The sequence below is a fragment of the Saimiri boliviensis genome, chromosome 8, assembly GCF_048565385.1.
Source record: "Saimiri boliviensis isolate mSaiBol1 chromosome 8, mSaiBol1.pri, whole genome shotgun sequence".
In the NCBI taxonomy this organism is placed as follows: domain Eukaryota; kingdom Metazoa; phylum Chordata; class Mammalia; order Primates; family Cebidae; genus Saimiri; species Saimiri boliviensis.
The window spans coordinates 3,476,266-3,496,507 of NC_133456.1; the positions used below are offsets into that span (position 1 = coordinate 3,476,266).

Here is a 20,242-nt window from a genome sequence, read left to right on the forward strand (position 1 = left end):
TCTGTTTACTTCTAGAGGGTACGTTTTAATTGAATATGGTTCACACCTGTCCAAGCACTCTTCTCAAGGCTGAAGCCCACAGGGCAGAAAGACTTAACTGGGAGAAACATGTGAGAGCTTTGGAATGGGGAGTGTAAATGCAAATTCAAGTAACTCAACCTGCATACAGGCTATTTCCTAAGTACAAGTGCATTTTGCTAGAAAAGTTTGTGTGAAAGTTGTTTTCCAAACTGGGTCTATTTTTCCACATGCACACTATTTGTTTTGTTTTGAGATGGAGTCTTGCTCTGTCACCCCGGCTGTAATGCAGTGGTGAGATCTTGGCTCACAGCAACCTCTACCTCCCGGGTTCAAGTGATTCTTCTGCCTCAGTTACCTGAGTAGCTGGGATTACAGGGGTGTGCCTGTAATCTATTTTCTTAATAGACACAGGGTTTCCCCACATTGGCCAGGGTGGACTTGAACTCTTGACCTCAAGTGATCCACCCACCTCAGCCTCCCAAAGTGCTGGGATTATAGGCATGAGCCACTGCCTAGCCCATATTATTGTTAATGGTTGTTGGTTTGGCAACAGACACTTCAGTGTTTATGGAACATGAGAATGTCACATCCACAGGGCAGGGGCTTAGTTTCCTTTGTTCATCACAATGCCTAGGACAGCAGCTGGCCTCCAGAAGGCCCTTTATAAACACCTGTGGAAAGACTGAACCAGGAACCTGAAATTATCTCTGCCTCTCTGTACGCTGGCCGTGTGCCCCTCAAGTCATCCCTTGCCTTGTTTTTCCATGTTGTTTCTAGCGTACCTCTGTTATACGATAAGCTGGTGCAGACAAAGCATCAGATATACTGCATGGTGTATGAGGTTCATCATGGTGTATGATGTCAGCTGATTCAATAGAAAGCATAACTAACATTTAATGAGCATTATTAAGTGCCTGGTCCCTACTAGGAATCACCTTATTAAATCCTCCCAACTGTCTTCTGAGGTAGGAACTGTTATTATCAATCCCATTTCACAGTTCACAAAACTCTGCTTCCAGAGGTTAGGAAACCTGTCCAAGGTCACCCAGGAAGAAGTGGTGAAGCTGGGATCCACCCACCGGTCTGTCAGACCCCAGGCAAACCCTTCTTAACCACTCTGCTGACTTTCCACAAAGGAACAGAAAATGCACCTGAAGGAAAGGCCCCAAAGCACTATTTCAGTTGTCCTGGTTATCTAGTCACAACCCAGTCTCAGAGAAAATGTCTTCTGAGCTTCCAGACCCTTGCACAGTGCCTGGTACATGCTACAGTTTAATAAACAGTACCCAGTGAGTAAATTCACAATCAAAAGCCTGGAGGCCCAAAAACAAGCTGCCTTCCTCCTGGACGGCAGACCCTTCAAGGCCCTGTGACTTGTGAACTATGTACAGCTGGGGGCCAACTGGTTTGCTGATGCAGGGTCAGAAAAGAGCCACTTGAGAGGGCCCTCCTTCAGTGTTTCCTAGCTGGGGGCTGCGACACATACACACACCCAGTGCTAATGTACGTACACACAATGCTAACGTTGAATGAGGAGACACACATGAAAACGACACAGATGTTAAAGGACAGCCATCAGACCAAGACAGCAGCAACGTCACAAAGGGTCAGGACATCATGCTACAGGTGGCCATCAGCAAGCAGGCCAGGCCAACTCTGCAGGGACCGCAAGAGTCTTCACTACAGTATCAGGTGCTTGGACACAGTGGTCTGGTGTTCAACATGGTTATCAAGATTACAACCAACGCATATGATTGACTTACGGCATCTGTAAGAGCCGGGAGATGGTAGGCATGCCGTTTTTACAGGCTTCACAAGACAGCGTAGACTCCAACACGGCCACTTGAAATGAACAGATACGCATTTTAGTTCCACAGAACACACTGGCAAATCCACTTGCTGATGAAAAGTTTGACACCACTCTGCAATAACTGTCTGCGGGCTGATCAGGACAGTGTCAAAACTCTTCACACACAGACAGATGGCATACGTGGGGTAGGGGAATGCTGGCAACACTGGCGTTACCAATGACTCAGAAATGGTTTAGAAACTACATGCTGACAGAAAGCTAAATATATTTTCAAAGATAATTGGAAGAAGGATTCAAGATATCATTCATAAAAGTGTTTGTTCTCTTGAAAGAGAAGTAAACACTACACAGAAGTAAAATTCTGAACTTGAAAGACATTTTGCTGCTTGCCTACTTTTCATCAAAACCAGTGCACAAAATGCCAATTGTTGATATCTCATCAACCAATACCTTGGATGCTACTAACAGGAGCAGCCAGATTTTTCTACCCACAGGTCACTGTTCAGTGTCAGTGGTTCACATTCAACAAAATACATAGTCCCAGGCCTGTTCTCCTGAATTGCCTCATGTGATATAGTAACACTTGGTGAAGGGTAGACTTACATATCTCCAAGGTACAGGGGTCCAAGAGCTACCCTGCCCTCTCCTCTCTGCTCCAGCCATGAATTCTGGCCTAGCTGTGGAGGGGATGAAAAGGTCCCGACCCCTCAAGTAATTCCGTAAGAGCTCCCGGATCCAATTTGTCTGGGTGTCTGCATTCCTGCCTGCCTGCCCTAGGTCTGGGCCTACTAGGCTCTTATCTACTAGGTTTCTGCCCTATGGCTTTGGCTTTCTTGTTTCTTCTTCTTCTTCTTCTTTTTTTTTTTTTTTTTTTTTTTTTTTTTTTTTTTTTTTTTTTTTTTGATGCAGAGTCTCACTGTGTCACCCAGGCTGGAGCGCAGTGGCGCCATCTCTGCTCACTGCAACCTCCACCTCCCAAGAGGCGGGTTCAGGCAGTTCTCGTGCCTCAGCCACCAAAAAGGTGGGATTACAGGTATGCATCTCCATACCCCCGCTAATTTTTGTATTTTTAGTAGAGACAGAGTTTCATTATGTTGGCTAGGTGGGTCTCGAACTCCTGACCTCATGTGATCCACCTACCTCAGCCTCTCAAAGTGCTGGGATTACAGGCATGAGCCACTGTGTCTAGCCTCTCTTGTTTCTTACAAGTCTCACTCCAGCCTTGATCTGACTTCTGATGCCTGCCTGAGTCCCCTCCAGACTGGTTTTACATTGCCTGGCTCTGGCTTCTGCATCACACTCATGCAGGCCATACTTCTCTTTACATCCTCCTGCTTCCAAAATTCTAAAGCATTTTACAAAAAGTTCCCAGAAACTTCAGATAGCCTGACAAATGGACAAGCCACCTGAATTTTCACCCAAGTGTATTTAAGTAAACTACTCAAATTTTATCTACTTTTAAATTGGGTAAGAATTTCTGGCTATAGAGGACAGCAACTTCCTCTGGGTCTTTCGTGGACTCTGGAAAAGGTATGAGTGGTTCTGCATACTACCCGGGCCTCGAAGACCCTTCCCAACCCCATACTGACCCACAGCCATGGACGGGGCCGGAGGGAAGGAGTCCACAGGCACCGAGTCTGGAGGTCGTCCATAAGTCATTTCATACAGTAAGTGGCCAAAGCAGTGGACATCCACACTTTCCAATGTCTGTGGAAGAAGGAGAGCAGCAGCGTGTTCACCCTTCACTTTGGCTTTATGGACCACCACGCTCCTGCCCCAAACCTCCTCTGAGAAACAAAGCCCAGGGCTAGGCCTGCTCCTAATTGGTAGTGTAAATGCAACTCCAAAGCCTTTTGTAAAACCTCATGAGGTATCCCAAAGGTCTCAGTCTGACCCTCTACAGTTTTCCAATCAGTTAGTCTACCTCTACCCTTACCCCACCAGCCATTTCAACTCAGCCTCCTGGAGATACAGCAATGCTCCAAGGGACAAATGGGGCTGATAGGCAAGGCCTGCCCCAACTGTACCTTGGTACATATTTCGTAGCTACATGAGCAGATCATGGGATACCTGACACCTAAAAATGAGCCTGCTACTTCATTACTTTAGCAACTTACATTGATTTTCCTGAATTGTGAAAAATAAGATCGGTAGAAAGAAGGCAGGCCCAATAAGGAATTCTCGAGGTCTAGCAGCCGGCAAGTGTCCCCATCGAGCATCACGTTGGAGGCGTGAAGATGCCCATAAGGGAATCCCTTGTCATGAAGAAACTTCAGCACCTATTAAAACACACAGGTAAGTTACATTTTCCCCCAACTCATTCAGATATAAGACAAGTTAATCTTTGTTTTTACGTCAATATATTTTGTGTTTTGTTTTTTTTTTTTGAGACATAGTTTCGCTCGTTACCCAGGCTGGAGTGCAATGGCGCGATCTCGGCTCACCGCAACCTCCGCCTCCTGGGTTCAGGCAATTCTCCTGCCTCAGCCTCCTGAGTAGCTGGGATTACAGAACCGTGCCACCATGCCCAGCTAATTTTTTGTATTTTTGGTAGAGACAGGGTTTCACCATGTTGACCAGGATGGTCTCGATCTCTTGACCTCGTGATCCATCTGCCTCGGCCTCCCAAAGTGCTGGGATTACAGGCTTGAGCCCCCGCGCCCGGCCTACGTCAATATATTTTGAAACAAAACCAAACAGGTCACTGGGAAGATTCCTGAAGAAAAACGCCACCTCTACCCATTTGTTTGGAAAAGGCAGTGAATGTGAATGCTTTCCAGATTTGAGGCTATGAGACACAACACCAGTTCTTTCTTTCCCCAAAAGGATAGAGAAGCAGCCTGCATATGCTTGGAATTAATAACTCCAATGCCTAAAGGCTCTGCTTTAAGCACTTTTTGATTCCAACAGGCCAGCTCTCTTCAGGGCAAAGCCTTGATCATCCTGCATAGATGAGTGAAGCTATCATATCTCTGATTCTGCCAGTAATTCAGAAAAAGGGGTGGAACTAGAAAACATCTCTAGTTCAGTCTCTCCTCCAAATATATTTAGCTGTTTATTAATAGGAACACACAACAGGCTCCCAGAAAAAGAAGCAAATGTTTCAGCTGCCATGTAAATAATCAGTGGCTTACCCAGTAATAGAGATGCTCAGATATAGCCCTGAAATGCCCTTGTGAGCTAGAGCAGTGATAGCCGAGTGGAGTGCCCAGAGCGATTCACTAAGGGCTGGAAGAAAATATGACAACTTCTCTTCCTAGTTGTTGTTTTTAAAAAATATTATTCTTTTTTAACTTATACAAAGTATATTACTAGTATGCTGCCTCCATCCAAAAAAGGAAAATATATATATACACATACACACATATATATATGTGTGTATTACATACATAATTTATAGTTAAACAGCCATAACATTGGGATATTAAATTGGTCACTACTAATAGGGTTGCATAATCCCAGAAGCTTGGAGAATACTGGTCTAGAGGGTAATGTAAGAAAGGCTTTTCATGGCTGGTTATACCTCTGTAAGGGAGCCATATGGCTATGTATATGACATAACAAAATCAAAAATCTTGGCACAGGGATAAAGAGCAACCAAAGATAATATAAAAGTTGGTGTCCACACAGAAAAGTTCTTAAAACACAGACACTAAATTGCAAAAGCTAAAGCTTTAAGAATTTTGTAGACCTAAGTGACTGTTGCCTTAGCCTCAAATACTGCTTGTTGAGGCAAAATATGACACTGCAATCAGTTTATAAGCAATCAGACAACTTAAGGGATTTGGGATATTACTTAAGAAGTTTTCCAGATAAATAATGCAATTTTGGATGACATCTGAATGCAACTTAAACTAAAGTACCTCTTACCTCTAATATTTGCCGTCCATATGTTTTTATTTGCTGGAGTTCCAGGCCCTGAATCTTCTTAGGGTTGCAGTACTTCTTTAGAAATGGGTCTTTTGGTTTTGCCTTTGGAAAAGAACAAAGAATACATAAGAAAGCAGCAGCGGGGCCAACATCTGCACACAGATTCCATGACCAGGCAGGATTCTACAGAGGCTAGGGGTGCCAGAGATGGCCAGCTGCAGGATGTGAGTTTTTAAAACACAACAGTCTGTGTAGTTGATAGAAGAAAATGGCTGACCCAGGTTCCATCCCTTCTCTAGCCCAGTGAAGATGTGCCTGGTCTTGCCCTTAGCAGAACCCAATGTCTTGCATATTGTTCGAATCTACAGTACTGCTTTGTTAAGTGCAAAACACAAACTTAAAAACCGACCTAAGAGAGCAGCTTGCAATGTAATGGACATAATTATTAAATGTTCAACCTTTCCTCATGTGGGAATAGGAATGCTCTTTAGCCAAACTGAATTCTTATTGCATGAGTAAAAATAAATTCCAAATAACATAGAAACTAACATCAAATCCTCAGGGACTAGCCTCTGGAGTCTTAGAGACTAAGTATCAATAATACATTCTAAAGGAACCTGAGAACTTCCTTATGACCATGAGCTTGCACCAAGTACCTTGTAGATCAGATCCTTCAAAGTTCCCTTTTCGTTAAACATCCTAATTAGCAACGCTGAGGATTCATTAGCTGTGGCAAAGGTAACCCGATAGATGTAAGGGTGCTGTCAAAACAAAAAAAGACATTCACATTGATTTGCATCAGGATCTATGTCCTTTTAAATCCCGGATCTGGTTATGCAGAGTCAAGTACCGCTGTGGTGGTTTAGCTGCACACGAATGTGGTCATATTCCCTGAACACATGGCATTTTCAATGACCAGCTAGTTATTCAATGACCAGCTAGTCCCTTCTTCTTCAGATGGAGAAAGGACATAAACTGTAGGAACAAAAGGAAACAGGAAACAGGTGATGGATGTGGTAAACTCTACAAGCGAAGGGGTCCTCTTTGGTGGGTGTACTCTCTTAGCTCAGGCAGAAGTGTGGTGGAAGAGAGAAAATGTCCAAGTTTGGAAGATAACGGTGTTAATATCCGGTCTCTGTAAGTCAGTAAAGAACACAGCCAAAACTCAGAACAGCCAGGAGGGGACTAGGATAATGTGTCTTTGCTCGAGGCTTACCCTAACAATCTGCACTGCTATTTAGGTGCCAAGCCAAGAAGCATAACAGCCAGAAAACAGGCAAAAGTACCATCTTCTGGAGTCACAGCCCTTTTCCACAGGAGCTAGCATAAATCTTTCTACCCTTCTATAGAAGTTTGCAGTAAATGATTCACAGTGTGCTCCTCCGATGAGGACACTGACATGAACCAATTGGGGTGGAAAAAAGACAAATTATTTAATGAGTGAAAGGAAAGTGCTCTTTTTCCCTGGAATTCTGGTTACACGAAACAAACTGGCTCCAGACAGGTATTACAATGCTCATTAACTCAAAGGAGTATCATGAAAATTTAAACCCATGGGAGCTGAGCTATGCAGGGATTTTGAGGCTGGCATGCAGTAGGTTGGCTGGGTGGAAAGGTGTACTCAGGAAAATATAGCAATTGATCATGAAGTTCTCCTGAACATCCCATCAGAATGGTTGCTGCGGACTTTTTCATAGCTTTATTGAGATATAATTCACATGCCATTACTATTCACCCATTTAAACAGTACAATTCAATGATTTTCAACATTTTCACATTTATACAACCATCATACAATCCAATTATAGAATATTTTCAACACCCGAAAAAGAAACACAATGGGTAGAATAAAAGTATATTGAGTACATACTCATATAAATTTTTTTTTTAAAGGGAGAAGAGAAGCTCTTTAGGGTAGAATGCCAACTAATAAATAAATACAGAAGGAATAATAGAGTTAGAAAATCACATTAGGCCAGGCACAGTGTGACTCACCGTGTAATCCCAGCACTTTGGGAGGCCAAGGCAGGCAGATCACCTGAGGTCAAGAGATCGAGGCTATCCTGGCCAACATGGTGAAACCTAGTCTATACTAAAAATACAAAAATGGCCTGGGTGTGGTGGCATGCACCTGTAGTCACAGCTACTAAAGAGGCTGAGGCAGGACAATCACTTGAACCCAGGAGGCAGAGGTTCAGTGAGCTGAGATCACGCCACTGCACTCCAGCCTGGGTGACAGATCGAGACTCCATCTCAAACAAACAAAAAAAATCACATTAAATGCTAAAATGCTACTGGGCCTGATAAAGAACAGAATATGTAGTCTCACAATTAATTATAGGTATTTATCTTAAGAAATTAAGGATGGGTATAATGTTTAGCAAAAATTGTTCACTATGGCTTTTTTCTTTTTAAAAAAATAAGAGCAAAAAGGGGGAGTTGATCTAAATGTCAACAGAAGATTGAATAAACTAAGGTATAGCCAATTTTAATTGTATACAGCCCAAGATAATGATGCTATACTACATTTACTGACAACTAAAGATGTTCATGGTATACCAGTAATGAAAAAAAATTAGGTTTTAAGACACTATATATAATTTATATAAATATATTTATAAATTTTATATAGTGTCTTAAAACTTGATTTTTAAAAGAAATTTGTAAATATAAATTATAAATATATCTTATAAATAAAATTTCCTTTTTTTAATCATAAAAGTTCTTAAACAGTAACAACTGAACATTTTGGTTCACTATACTTCTGGTTGATTGGGATTACAGGTAAGTTTTCTTTTCTTTTTTTTTTTTTTTGAGACGGAGTTTCGCTCTTGTTACCCAGGCTGGAGTGCAATGGCGCGATCTCGGCTCACCGCAACCTCCGCCTCCTGGGTTCAGGCAATTCTCCTGCCTCAGCCTCCTGAGTAGCTGGGATTACAGGCACGCACCACCATGCCCAGCTGATTTTTTGTATTTTTAGTAGAGACGGGGTTTCACCGTGTTGACCAGGATGGTCTCGATCTCTTGACCTCGTGATCCACCCGCCTCAGCCTCCCAAAGTGCTGGGATTACAGGCGTGAGCCACCGCGCCCGGCGAGTTTTATTTTCTTGTTTGCTTATCTGTCTTCTGACTTTGCTACAATTAATACGCACCATTTATATGTGCAATCCTTTTTTATTTTTTTATTTTTTATTTTTTTATTTTTTTAAAGACAGGGTTTCACCATGCTGGTCAGGCTGGTCATGAACTCCCGACCTCAGGTGATCCGCCCGCCTTGGCCTCCAAAGTGCTTGGATTACAGGCGTGAGCCACCACGCCCGGTTGATCTTTTTTTAAAGAAGCACATCTATTAAAAGAAATTTAGGGCTGGTGAGGTGGCTGATGCCTGTAATCCCAGCACTTTGGAGGCCAAGGCAGGCGGATTGCGAGGCCAGGAGTTTGAGACCAGCTTGACCAACATGGTAAAACCCACTGCCTAATGAAAATATAAAAATGAGCCAAGTGTGGTGGTACCCTCCTGTAATCCCAGCTATTCAGGAGGCTGAGGCAGGAGAATTGCTTGAACCCAGGAGGTGGAGGTTGCAGTGAGCCGAGATCATGCCACTGCACTCCAGCCTGGGTGACAGAGTGAGACTCCACTTTGAAAAAAAAAAAAAAAAAATGGAAATTTAAAACTGTGTCCTGACAGCCTGTATTATACAACCAATCAAGCTTTAAGAGCAAAGCGTCTTCTTGGCCTCAGATCGCACCTCATTAATAGCTTGGTTTTGCCAGTTTGACAAGACACTATATGGCCAAAAACAAACTTGCCAAGCCAAGTGCACAAATCAGCGTAACTGGGTTCAGTTCACTAGTGACTCATTCCAGTAACATCTTCATGCAGACGAGATAAAGAATGTCAATGTTAACTCAATTTTCTGGCCAGATTAGTCTTTGCTGAAGACATTCTAAACATATTTTGAAATATATCTATATGGTTCTTTGCACTGAAGGCCCTAGATTAGAGCTGTGTAGTAGCATAAATAATACCATGTACTCCTATAGGCCAACTGGTTGGCCTGTGAGGGTAGTAACTCAGATAGAAAAATGGCTAGTTTGCCTTTTCTTGACCCAGCTTATCTAAATCCTTATTAGTTCTGTTTTCTCAAGCTGGAAAGAGTATCTTTCAGTTCCACTGATATAAAAGACCTCGCCAAGAACAAGAGGCTGAGAAAAGTGGTTGCTTCCCTACTCTGATCTTTATTTAAAATACAAAGTCTATATTTAAATGACCATGTTTCATGGGTTGTGCAGATGTCATAAATGCTGTTTCAAATGGCCTATGATCTATGCACTTGGCCCTACACAATTTCAGTCTGAACTGAAATCCGCTGGACCTCCCCATTCTCTTTTTCAGCTCTTCTGTCCATGTTCACCCACAAAAAAACACTGTGACTCTGTCATCAGCACTGAGAATAATAGAAAGATGTATACTCACCAAACAGGAAGGCAGAAGTTTGATTAGACACTGAAAATCTTTATCTGACAAATACTTGTCAGGGCCAAGGTCAGCCTGAAAACATGGAAGGGAATATCAGGGTACTGCGTTGGTCACCAAAAGAAAAATTCCTTGTCTTTCCCTTTAATTTTATTTGTCCCAATATATGACTGGAAACCAGAGATGAAAACCACACTAACTCTAGCTGCCTCAAGACTTTTCTGGAGAAGCAGTGTGTAAAAATACCAGAGTTGTCGGGCAAGGTGGCTCATGCCTGTGATCCCAGCACTTTGGGAGGCCGAGGCAGGTGGAGCACCTGAGGTCAGGAGTTCAAGACCAGCCCGACCAACATGGTGAAACCCCATCTCTACTAAAAATACAAAAAAGTTAGCTGGGCGTGGTGGCAGGCCCATGTAATCCCAGCTACTCAGGAGGCTGAGACAGGAGAATCACTTGAACCTGAAAGGCGAAGGCTGCAGTGAGCCAAGATCATGCCACTGCACTCCACACCAGCCTGGGCGACAGAACGAGACTCCGTTTAAAAAAAAAAACAAAAACAAACAAACAAAAAAAACTTAACTGTAATCTTACCTAATTCCATTAACCAAATGTATCACTAAAACTCTCAAAGAGATAAAGTAATGCCCAAGTTTTTTTTTTTAAAGTACTCTCCAAAACTGTAAACCCTAAATAGATTCCAGAGAGTTATTTTAATCTGTTGCTATTTCTTTCCAAATGTTTACTAGTTGACCAAATATAATTGCATTTACATAACCAAATGCACAGGAAAATGACTTAAAATGACTATTCTTTTAAATGGACCAAGGAAGCCTTACATCATCGCTTAAGAGCACAGTACAATTTTTTAATTCTCCTGTCAAATCTCCTTTCATTAACAATCTAAAGTCACTGAAATGACACCGAAGCTAAAAGCGAGCTTACCCAGCTTAACACTAGCCGTTCCTTTGGCTGATTTTTAATCTTCATCAAGAAATATTTCTTCCTTATTCTCCAACCTGCCATAAAAGCAAAAATGTGCTTAGAGCTGCATAATTTTTGCAACAATTGATATGTTTCGGTGACTAAATAATCAAGAAAAATTAAGTTTGGCAATATTATTTGCAGCTACATAGGCACAAGCAAAAGAACCATTTGATGACACTGACACAGTAAAGGGTGTACTTAAAAAGAAAGAGTAAATTTAAATAAAGAAATTGTTCCCAGAAGTAGCAGGAAAATAGCACTTCAGTTATTTAGTGAAAAAGACAGGTGAAGAAGGAATGGTGGTTCTGAAAGCTATTACCATCCAAATCCTTTGATGGGGCTTTAACCAAGGTTCATTAAGTATTAAAAGTTAAGAACTGTATTCTCAAGCAGTCACAAAGCAAAAAGAAAAAGAAGTCATACAAATCAGAAAGCATGACTAAGGATCCAGTTCTGTGATCTGTCTTTTTAAGAGAATGAGCATGCCAGTGTCTCACCTATGTCTTTCAAAGGTTCCACCACCTCCCACTTTGGTTCTGATCGGAAGAACATGGAAACCTGTTGTAAGGCAATCTCTGCAAAGACATTTTAGAAACTCATTAGTCAGACATATCAGCAAAAGGCCATATGCTGAAGATGCTATTCTTGTGAATGAAATCCTTATAGTCTATGACCTTTTTAAAAATCATTACCAAAAAAACAAAAAGAAAGAAAGAAAGAAAAAATACCCACAAACTAAATGCAATGTGGGATTCTAGATTGAACCACGAAATAGAAAAAGTACATTAGCAGAAAAGGTGGTAAAATCTGAATAAAGCCCACAGTTAATGTAACATTAACTTAAAAATGTAACTTACAAAGAAAGGGTAAATAAAGAAATTATTCACAGAAATAGTAGGAAAATAGCACTTCAGTTTAGATTTAGTGAAAAAGATAGACGAAGAAGGAATGGTCGTTCTGAAAGTTATTACCATCCAAATCGTCTGATGGGGCTTTAACCAAGGTTCATTAACTATTAAAAGTTATGAACTTGTAATTTTATTAAAAATTAATATTCATTTCTAGCTTTGATAAATGTACCATGGTTATATAAGATATTAACATTAGGAGAGGCTGGGCATGGTGGATCACACCTGTAATCTCAGCACTTTGGGAGGCTGAGGCAAGCGGATTATGAGGTCAAGAGATGGAGACCGTCCTGGCCAACATGGTGAAACCTTGTCTCTACTAAAAGTACAAAAATTAGCTGGGCATGGTGGTGTGCACCTGTAGTCCCAGCTATTCAGGAGGCTGAGGCAGGAGAATCGCTTGAACTTGGGAGACAGAAGTTGCAGTGAGCTGAGATCCTGCCACTGCATTCCAGCCTGGCAATGAAGCAAGACTCCATCTCAAAAAAATAAAAAAATAAAAATTAGGAGAAATTGGGTGAGAAGCATATGGAAATTTTCTGTACTATCACTGCAACTTCTTTTGTTTACTCTTTTGTTTTTTGAGATAGGGTCTCACTCTGTTGCCCAGGTTGGAATGCAGTGGCACAATCACGGCTCACTGAAAACTCAACCTCCTGGGCTCAAGTGATCCTTCCACCTCAGCCTCCCAAATAGTTGGGATTACAAGCATGCGCCACTAGCCCTGGCTAATTTCTGGTGTGTGTTTTTGTTGTTGTTGTTGCTCTTTTTTTTTTTTTTTTTTTTTTTAAGAGATGAGGTACAGACTGGTCTCAAATTCTTGGGCTCAAGAGAGCTGCCCATCTCAACCTCCCAAAGTGCTGGCAATACAGGCATGAACCACTGCACCCAGCTCACCGCGATTTCTGTGTAAATCTAAAATTATTCCAAAATGTAAAGTTTATTTTAAAAGTTATTAATAATGTGAAAATGTATATATTTCAAAACTGGAAAATCTAAAATATGTACTCTAGCTGCTTTAAGCCAAGAATTCAATGTAGCCGGGCGCGGTGGCTCAAGCCTGTAATCCCAGCACTTTGGGAGGCCGAGGTGGGTGGATCACGAGGTCAAGAGATCGAGACCATCCTGGTCAACATGGTGAAACCCCGTCTCTACTAAAAATACAAAAAATTAGCTGGGCATGGTGGCGCGTGCCTGTAATCCCAGCTTCTCAGGAGGCTGAGGCAGGAGAATTGCCTGAACCCAGGAGGCGGAGGTTGCGGTGAGCCGAGATCGCGCCATTGCACTCCAGCCTGGGTAACAAGAGCGAAACTCCGTCTCAAAAAAAAAAAAAAAAAAAAAAAAAAAAAAAGAATTCAATGTATGTACCAGACTACAACCTAAGCCCCAAACTCAAAACATGTTCTAAGGTCAGCTTGGGACAACATTTAATGTTGCTCCAAGTACTATTTATCCCATCTGGAATTACAGCTTTCATCAACAAAAAAAGTGATTACCCTTAAATATATACTAGAAATAAAAGCCAGTGTACAGCAATAACATGGTTCTACTGTGGAAAGTCACCGAGTGCCTGTTTTTCCCCAGTAAACAGGCACTCGGTGACTTTCTTTTTGTGTTCATTTATCATGAAAATGTTTCCCCCTTTTAAGAAGACAATGAGAAAAGGAAGTTCTTTAAAGTTCACTGCATTAAGAAATTATCAAAATAGCTGTGCTTTTACATTTCCTATAAAAAGCAACATCTATAATTTGCCATTTCCCCTCACTGAAGTGAGTAAATGAAGCCACTCCAGATCCTTGAAAGCAAACAGCAATCCTCCAAGTGCACTGTGGAATTTCACTAGCATTAATTACATTCCAGGCAGACTGGTGAGGCATGAGGGATTCGGCAGAAATGCTCTCCATATGTCAAAATGACCTTGTTTGGAATTCACATGTCAAGAGCTTGGCAAACAACATCATTTGGATATATTTTATAGTACATTTTGAGTTAAGAGATTCAGGGAAGAAAACAATTTACTAGCTATTTGTTTACTGATTCAATATGTAAAGTGTCAATGGCATCTACTCAGAAGAAAACATGTGATGACCAAATACAAAACTGGCTCCATTCACATTTGTTCTAACTACCCCAGCGTGTGACAAACCATCTGGAAGAGCTGCGAGCAGCAGAAACACACAGACTCCCATTATCAACACTGGGAACCTCGTACCTCGTTTATAATTCATGTTAATATAAAGTGGTTTTAGTATTTCCAAAGTAACTTGAACATAAAGAAACTTAAAAGGAAATAAAGTGAAAATCATTCACATCAACTTTACAAAGGAGACGAAAAATAATTCTCTAATGTGTACGTCATTCTAAAAGACTGACAGTGACATATAACTCTCCCCAAAATCATTAGTCAGCAATCTTTACTGTATGCTACTATGTGCCATACCTTGTTTTAGGAATGGAGAAAATAGCTGTGAGTAAATGGAACATACTGGATTTCTTACTGATAAACTGAGGACTGGGAAATAGCTTTTTCACTTAGTGGTCAGGGAACTGGAGAAAGGACAATTTCTCCCCACTGAACTGTGATTTACTGTCAAATAAACTGCATGACTATCATGTGCCTCACATTAATCCCCTCATTCCCCAGACTTGGAAAACACATTTCAATCCTAAACATCTACTCCTCTGCTTAGAAGCCTTTACTGGTTCCCCACTTCCTTGCCAAATCAAGACCAAGCTTATATATATCTAGGGTTCAAGCAACCTCTGGCTTTAACCTACCTTTCTGGCTTTATCTCCCACAGTGTGTGGGGTCTCTCTGTACCCTGAGATTTGCTTACCATGGCCCCTAAAGACTGGCCTGCCCCACTTCCTCAGCGTTTTTCATCTGGCCCAGACTCAGCCCAGATGTTCTGCTCCCTTAGCCAGGACTTTCTCCCTCCCTCCTTCCTTATCTCCTCTGTACACTCCCAGTGCTATATGTGCCCCTCTCTTACGGGATTACCCACTGAATGTCCTATTTGAGTGCTACTGTCTTCCACAGAAACTGTATGCTCTGGCTGTATGTATATCTGGGTAATGCCAGGATATATCTTCTGAAGCTGCTCTGCCCAGAGCATTGTCCACTGCCTCTCAGCCTGGCTAACGTCTACTCACCCCTCAGGTCTCTGTGTAGGACTGACCTCTTTTGGAAAGCCTTCCTTCATCTTTAGGTGTGGATCATCCATGCCTCCGCCCACTTCCCCAAGGTGCTGCCTAGCATTTACTCTGCTACAGCCATTGCCTGCCAATCTCCCTGCGTAACTGCCTGGATTAGGAAGTGGGGGAATTATTCTTTCCTCCTTGCTGTATACATAGCACCTGGCACAGAGTAGATGCTCAGTAAGTATTTTATGAAGCAGCAACCAAGGGTTCAATACATGTTCGGCAGATGTGGAACCTCTCTCCCATTAGAACATGAAGTCCATGAGAAGGAAGGCATCTGCCCTCTAGTTCTGACACAGGAATTGATTGCCACATGTGGAAAAACTGCATGCTCAGAAAGTGCTGATAAACAGGCTGAAGACAGGAAATGGAGAGCACAGCCTTCAAGCCCATCCTGCGCTTCCCAGAGAGCTCCGTTGTTCCAGGCACCCCCACTGCGAGCAGTCATTGAATTCCTCAATCCCAGCCCCATCGAGTGACTGCAGGGAACAAACACTGACTCCTCTAGGACTAGTGCTGGGGTCCAGACCCGTAGTCCACTACAGCAGGTTGCACTGCAGAGAGGCCTGCAACCTCACCAAATATCCTACTGTCATTCTAAACATAGTCTTCTTTCCCATCTCCCTCCCTCTTTATGGGCTGGAGTCCACTACTATCCTACCTATTCAAGGGATTCCTGGGGCTTTAGGCCTCAAAGGGAACTTCAGCACTCCCTGGTCCATTCCCCCTCCCTAGCCTCTTGTTTTACAGGTCAGGATGTGGGCCCACAGAGAAGCAACACTGCTAAGGACAAAGCTAGGAGAAGGATACAGGCCTCTTGATTTCTGGTCCAAACGACTTTTGCCTGGAAATTAAAACCCCCTTACTTCAAGAGGGTATGAGGATTGAGGCGGGAAGATGGCTACAGTGCAGTGAGGCTTTTAAATGATAGAAGTACCTTGTTAAAAAGATGAATACTTTAAGGGGCATATGTGTGTGTGAGAGAGATTCTCAACACAAACTCCTCATGACCAAGAGATACCTATTTTCCCTGGCTGGCCCTCAATTAGACTTTTTGATTCCAATGAACATCTCTCACAACTCCCTCGCAGAAGACCAAGGACCTACATTTCCTTTCTAAGGATAGGTTCTTCTAAAACCTGGAAAAGAAAGGCCGGCCCAGCAGTCCCAGGCTGGGGACTCAGGAAAGAGAGAAGGAAGCTGCCAATGTCCTGAGAGCTCCTGGTTAGCTGTCCCCTGGGAGCAGAATGCCATCACAGTCCCCCTCCAACAAGGCACCTTCACCCTCCATCACAGCAAGGAACAGGAAAAGTGCTCTGCTGATTCTGGCCACCACTAGAACACAGAACTCAAATCCTGCTGAAATGAAACTGGATGATGACTGAAGAACATGTGGAAAATGAGAAGAGGTGGAGACATTACCCACATTAAAATGGAACAGTGGGCCAGGCGAAGTGGCTCATGCCTGTAATCCCAACACTGTGGGAGGCCAAGGCGTGCAGATCATTTGAGCACAAGAGTTTGAGACCAGCCAAGGTAACACAGTGAAACTGCCTTTCTACAAACAATTAAAAAATCAGCTGGGCATGGTGGTATGCACCTGTAATCCCAGCTACTCCGGAGGCTGGGGCGCTGGGATCGCTGGAATCCAGAAGGTTATGGCTGTGCAGAGCTGAGACAGTGCCACTGCACTCCAGCCTGGACAACAGAGTGAGAACTTTGCTCAAAAAACAAACCGGGGAAAAGTGGCCCTGCTTAGAGAAGTGCCACAAGGTGGGAGGTGTGCAGGGTGTGCCCAGAAAACTGTGGGCCATGCTGTGAATCTTGGGAATGGTCCTGTCAAGCTGGCATGGAGTTGGAGGCCCGTGCTTCCCTTTCCTGAAGTGGCTAGTATGTCAGCCTCGAGGCTAGACAAATCCTGACATTTCATTCAAAGGGGAAAATAAATCACCATCTCTCTGAAAACAGCATCCATCACCTATTGTTTATGGGAACGTGCCTTCTGAATAGCGGCCACTGCAGGTTCTGGCAGGAGTTGCTAGTGGTCTTTTTATACCCCTGCCCACATCTGCTTTGGACTCCTGACCCTCTACCATGATGGAGGCCGGGGGATGGAGGTCGGGGAGTGGAGATCAAAGACAATAACAGCATGTGGGGGAGATACAGAAAAAGCAGAGAACCGACAACTGTCAGAATAGACAACCTTCCAGAAGCCACACAGCATTTAACTTAAACATTCAGACCAGATCAAAGTCACACAAATGTGCAATCCTGGGTAGGGCCCTCCCTCTCTGGGGGCCTTAGTTGAACTCATTTATGAAAAGAGAGGGATCTTACACATGATACTTCTGCTCTAAGATCCCTTTTAGCTCTGACCCCATGAGACCCAATGTACTTCTGGTGCCAGCTCCCTGAGAGCAAGGAGCACATGTGTTTGTGCCTGCATCCCCACTGCCCAGCACACATCACATCTGTTTAACAAGTGGCATCATTACATGTGCACTACACCTTGATGCTTGCCCCTAGGAGAACATTAGCAGCCACTTGCAGGAGATAAACCATTGAGTGGGCCTGGGTTAGGGCTGATTTGACAAGTCAATCCAGATGGCCTGCTGTCTGACAATTTGGGGATCAAGGTCAATCACTGAGAAATGAAAGCCACAAAAGATGCTACTTTGACAGAATTCAAGCTGTCCCTAGAGCCCCAGTCCTATCTGTGCTCTCTTTTCTCTTATGTGAACAAAAAAACAAGTGGAGGGAAGAATGGAATCCTTGTAACAACTCAATGCTCCATTTGGTAACTTACAGTAAGTGTGAGTTTGAAATAAACTTTCCTTCTCTTGGTTACACTCTAGAAAGGCATTTTCATTAGCCCTGCACAGCACTTTGGTTAGAAAATGGTAGGTACATTCTAGAGCAAGGCTTATGCTTTAATATGCATGCAAATCACCTGGAGACCTTGTTAAAATCAGCTCCTGGTTGAGAACTGAATTCTGCACCTTTGACAAGCTCCCAGTGATGCCAAGGCTGCTGGTTTGAGAACCATACTGCGAGTCACAAGCCTCAAGGGCTGTGATGTTCAAACTTGGCTCCATATTGGAATCACTCGGGAAGCTTTACAGACTATAAGCTCTACCCAGAGAGACTCTGATTTAATCGGCATGCACGCAGCCTGGGCATGAGAATTTTTTAATGCTCCCCAGGTGATTCTACTATGGAGAAAACTTGGTGCCTGCCAAGTAGACATCTGTTTCGCCTCTCTGAAACAGGAATTATTTTGGTAAATGAATGCGTGTGAATAAATAAATAAAAATGAAATAGGAATAGAGGTGCCTCTCTCTAATTACTTCAAAAACAATGTTTTAAGGACTAAATTATCTGATCTGATGTATTCTCTTAGCAAGGAAATTAACAATATCCATAGTTCCACTTGGTCTCTAAAGCATGGTTTGTCTTTAACAAATCAGGTGAAACAATAGTTTCTATTGTTTTCTTCAAAGTGACACCAGAATGTATTAAATGTTTAGTTTCTCATTCTGCCAACATCAGGCTAAGGTTATTGACACCAGCTTTGAGTGTAATCGGTATTGGAAGAGAATCCCTTTCCACCATAGTCCCTTGGCGGCTGCCCTGATCCAGAAAAGATTTGGAAGAGAACAATCTCCTATGCTTTGCACTGAGTGGGTCTCAGGAAGCAAATAGCAAGACATAGAAAGGATACTTCTGAATCACTGCTGTGTTTAAATTCCCAGAAAAAAAAACAGAAACACACAACATACTGTAAATACAAAAACAGCCAAATACAAATCAAATTAAGATTATTATATATGCAAGATATTGATTAGAGGTCACAATTAATATAAAAATTACTGTATGCATTAGTGTGAAACGATTTTTTTTAAGATGGAGTCTCATTCTGTCGCCTAGGTTAGAGTGCAGTGGCATTATCTCAGCTCACTGAAACCTCCACCTCCCGTGTTCAAGCAATTCTCCTGCCTCAGCTCTGTAGCAGCTGGGATTACAGGCATGTGCCACCATGCCCGGCTAATTTTTGTATTTTTACTAGAGACGGGGTTTCACCATGCTGGCCAGGCTGGTCTTGAACTCTTGACTTCACATGATCCACCCGCCTTGGCCTCCCAAAGTGCTGGGATTACAGGCGAGAGCCACGGCGCCCAGCCTATTGTGGATTATTTACTCTCTGTTCTGTCTGGGAATACAATAAAGACAAGAGTGTAAGTACATACAACAATTTCTCCTCCATATTTTTCTTTGCAGACTTTACAAACATTTTGGAAGTAAATTATTTTCTTCTTATACATCTATACTAAACTACAATCAAGAAAATCTTAATAAATTTGTAATACGCTATAACAAATGTGTACACATCCCCATTTTGAGAAAGAGTTTTTCCCACCAATGTTATCTCCAGCAAGGGACAGCAAGGGCCTCTTTAGCCATGTGACCATAGCTCACAGATTCCATCGCTTACCAGTGTAGTTTGCGGAATAGTTGTTTGGATCTAAAAACTTCTTAACCAGCTCACAATTAGACAATATATGATTTGTGGTGATCACGTTGAGATAGTTCTGAAGACCTTTCTGCCTCTCGGCTATGAATTCACGATCCATGTTACCAATCAATTTTTTGGGAGGAAGAGGTAGACTTAGGCCTGCAATCTTAAAAAAAAAAAAAAAGGTGACGCTCATGTCATCCACAAATAAGAATCAATACAAATATCTCGACCTGTCATATTTCATTAAACCTAAGACAACATAGATTTTAAGATGCATCCTAATTTCAGTGACATAAAAATTACAAAAAAAAACTCCTTTTAGAATTGATAAAATACTGTATTAAGTGTAGTTATTTTATTTTATTTTATTTTTGAGATGTAGTCTTACTCTGTCACCCAGGCTGGAGTGCAGTGGCGTGATCTCGGCTCACCGCAACCTCCACCTCCTGGCTTC

General features: G+C 42.5%; 1 protein-coding gene across 7 annotated transcripts in view; it reads right to left on the minus strand.

The window, feature by feature from the left end:
- The window catches only part of PXK (PX domain containing serine/threonine kinase like), a 100,252-nt gene that overhangs the window by 26,566 nt on the left and 53,444 nt on the right, over positions 1-20,242 (minus strand). For all 7 annotated transcript variants that reach the window (XM_039477248.2, XM_039477252.2, XM_039477251.2 and 4 more), the window contains exons 4-12: positions 19,765-19,951; positions 11,661-11,738; positions 11,122-11,195; positions 10,180-10,254; positions 6,358-6,462; positions 5,702-5,803; positions 3,949-4,110; positions 3,421-3,538; positions 1,785-1,863 (exon numbers count right to left, since the gene is read on the minus strand). In XM_039477248.2, the coding sequence (XP_039333182.1) occupies positions 1,785-1,863; positions 3,421-3,538; positions 3,949-4,110; positions 5,702-5,803; positions 6,358-6,462; positions 10,180-10,254; positions 11,122-11,195; positions 11,661-11,738; positions 19,765-19,951 (980 nt within the window). The remainder of the gene's footprint in view (positions 1-1,784; positions 1,864-3,420; positions 3,539-3,948; positions 4,111-5,701; positions 5,804-6,357; positions 6,463-10,179; positions 10,255-11,121; positions 11,196-11,660; positions 11,739-19,764; positions 19,952-20,242) is intronic.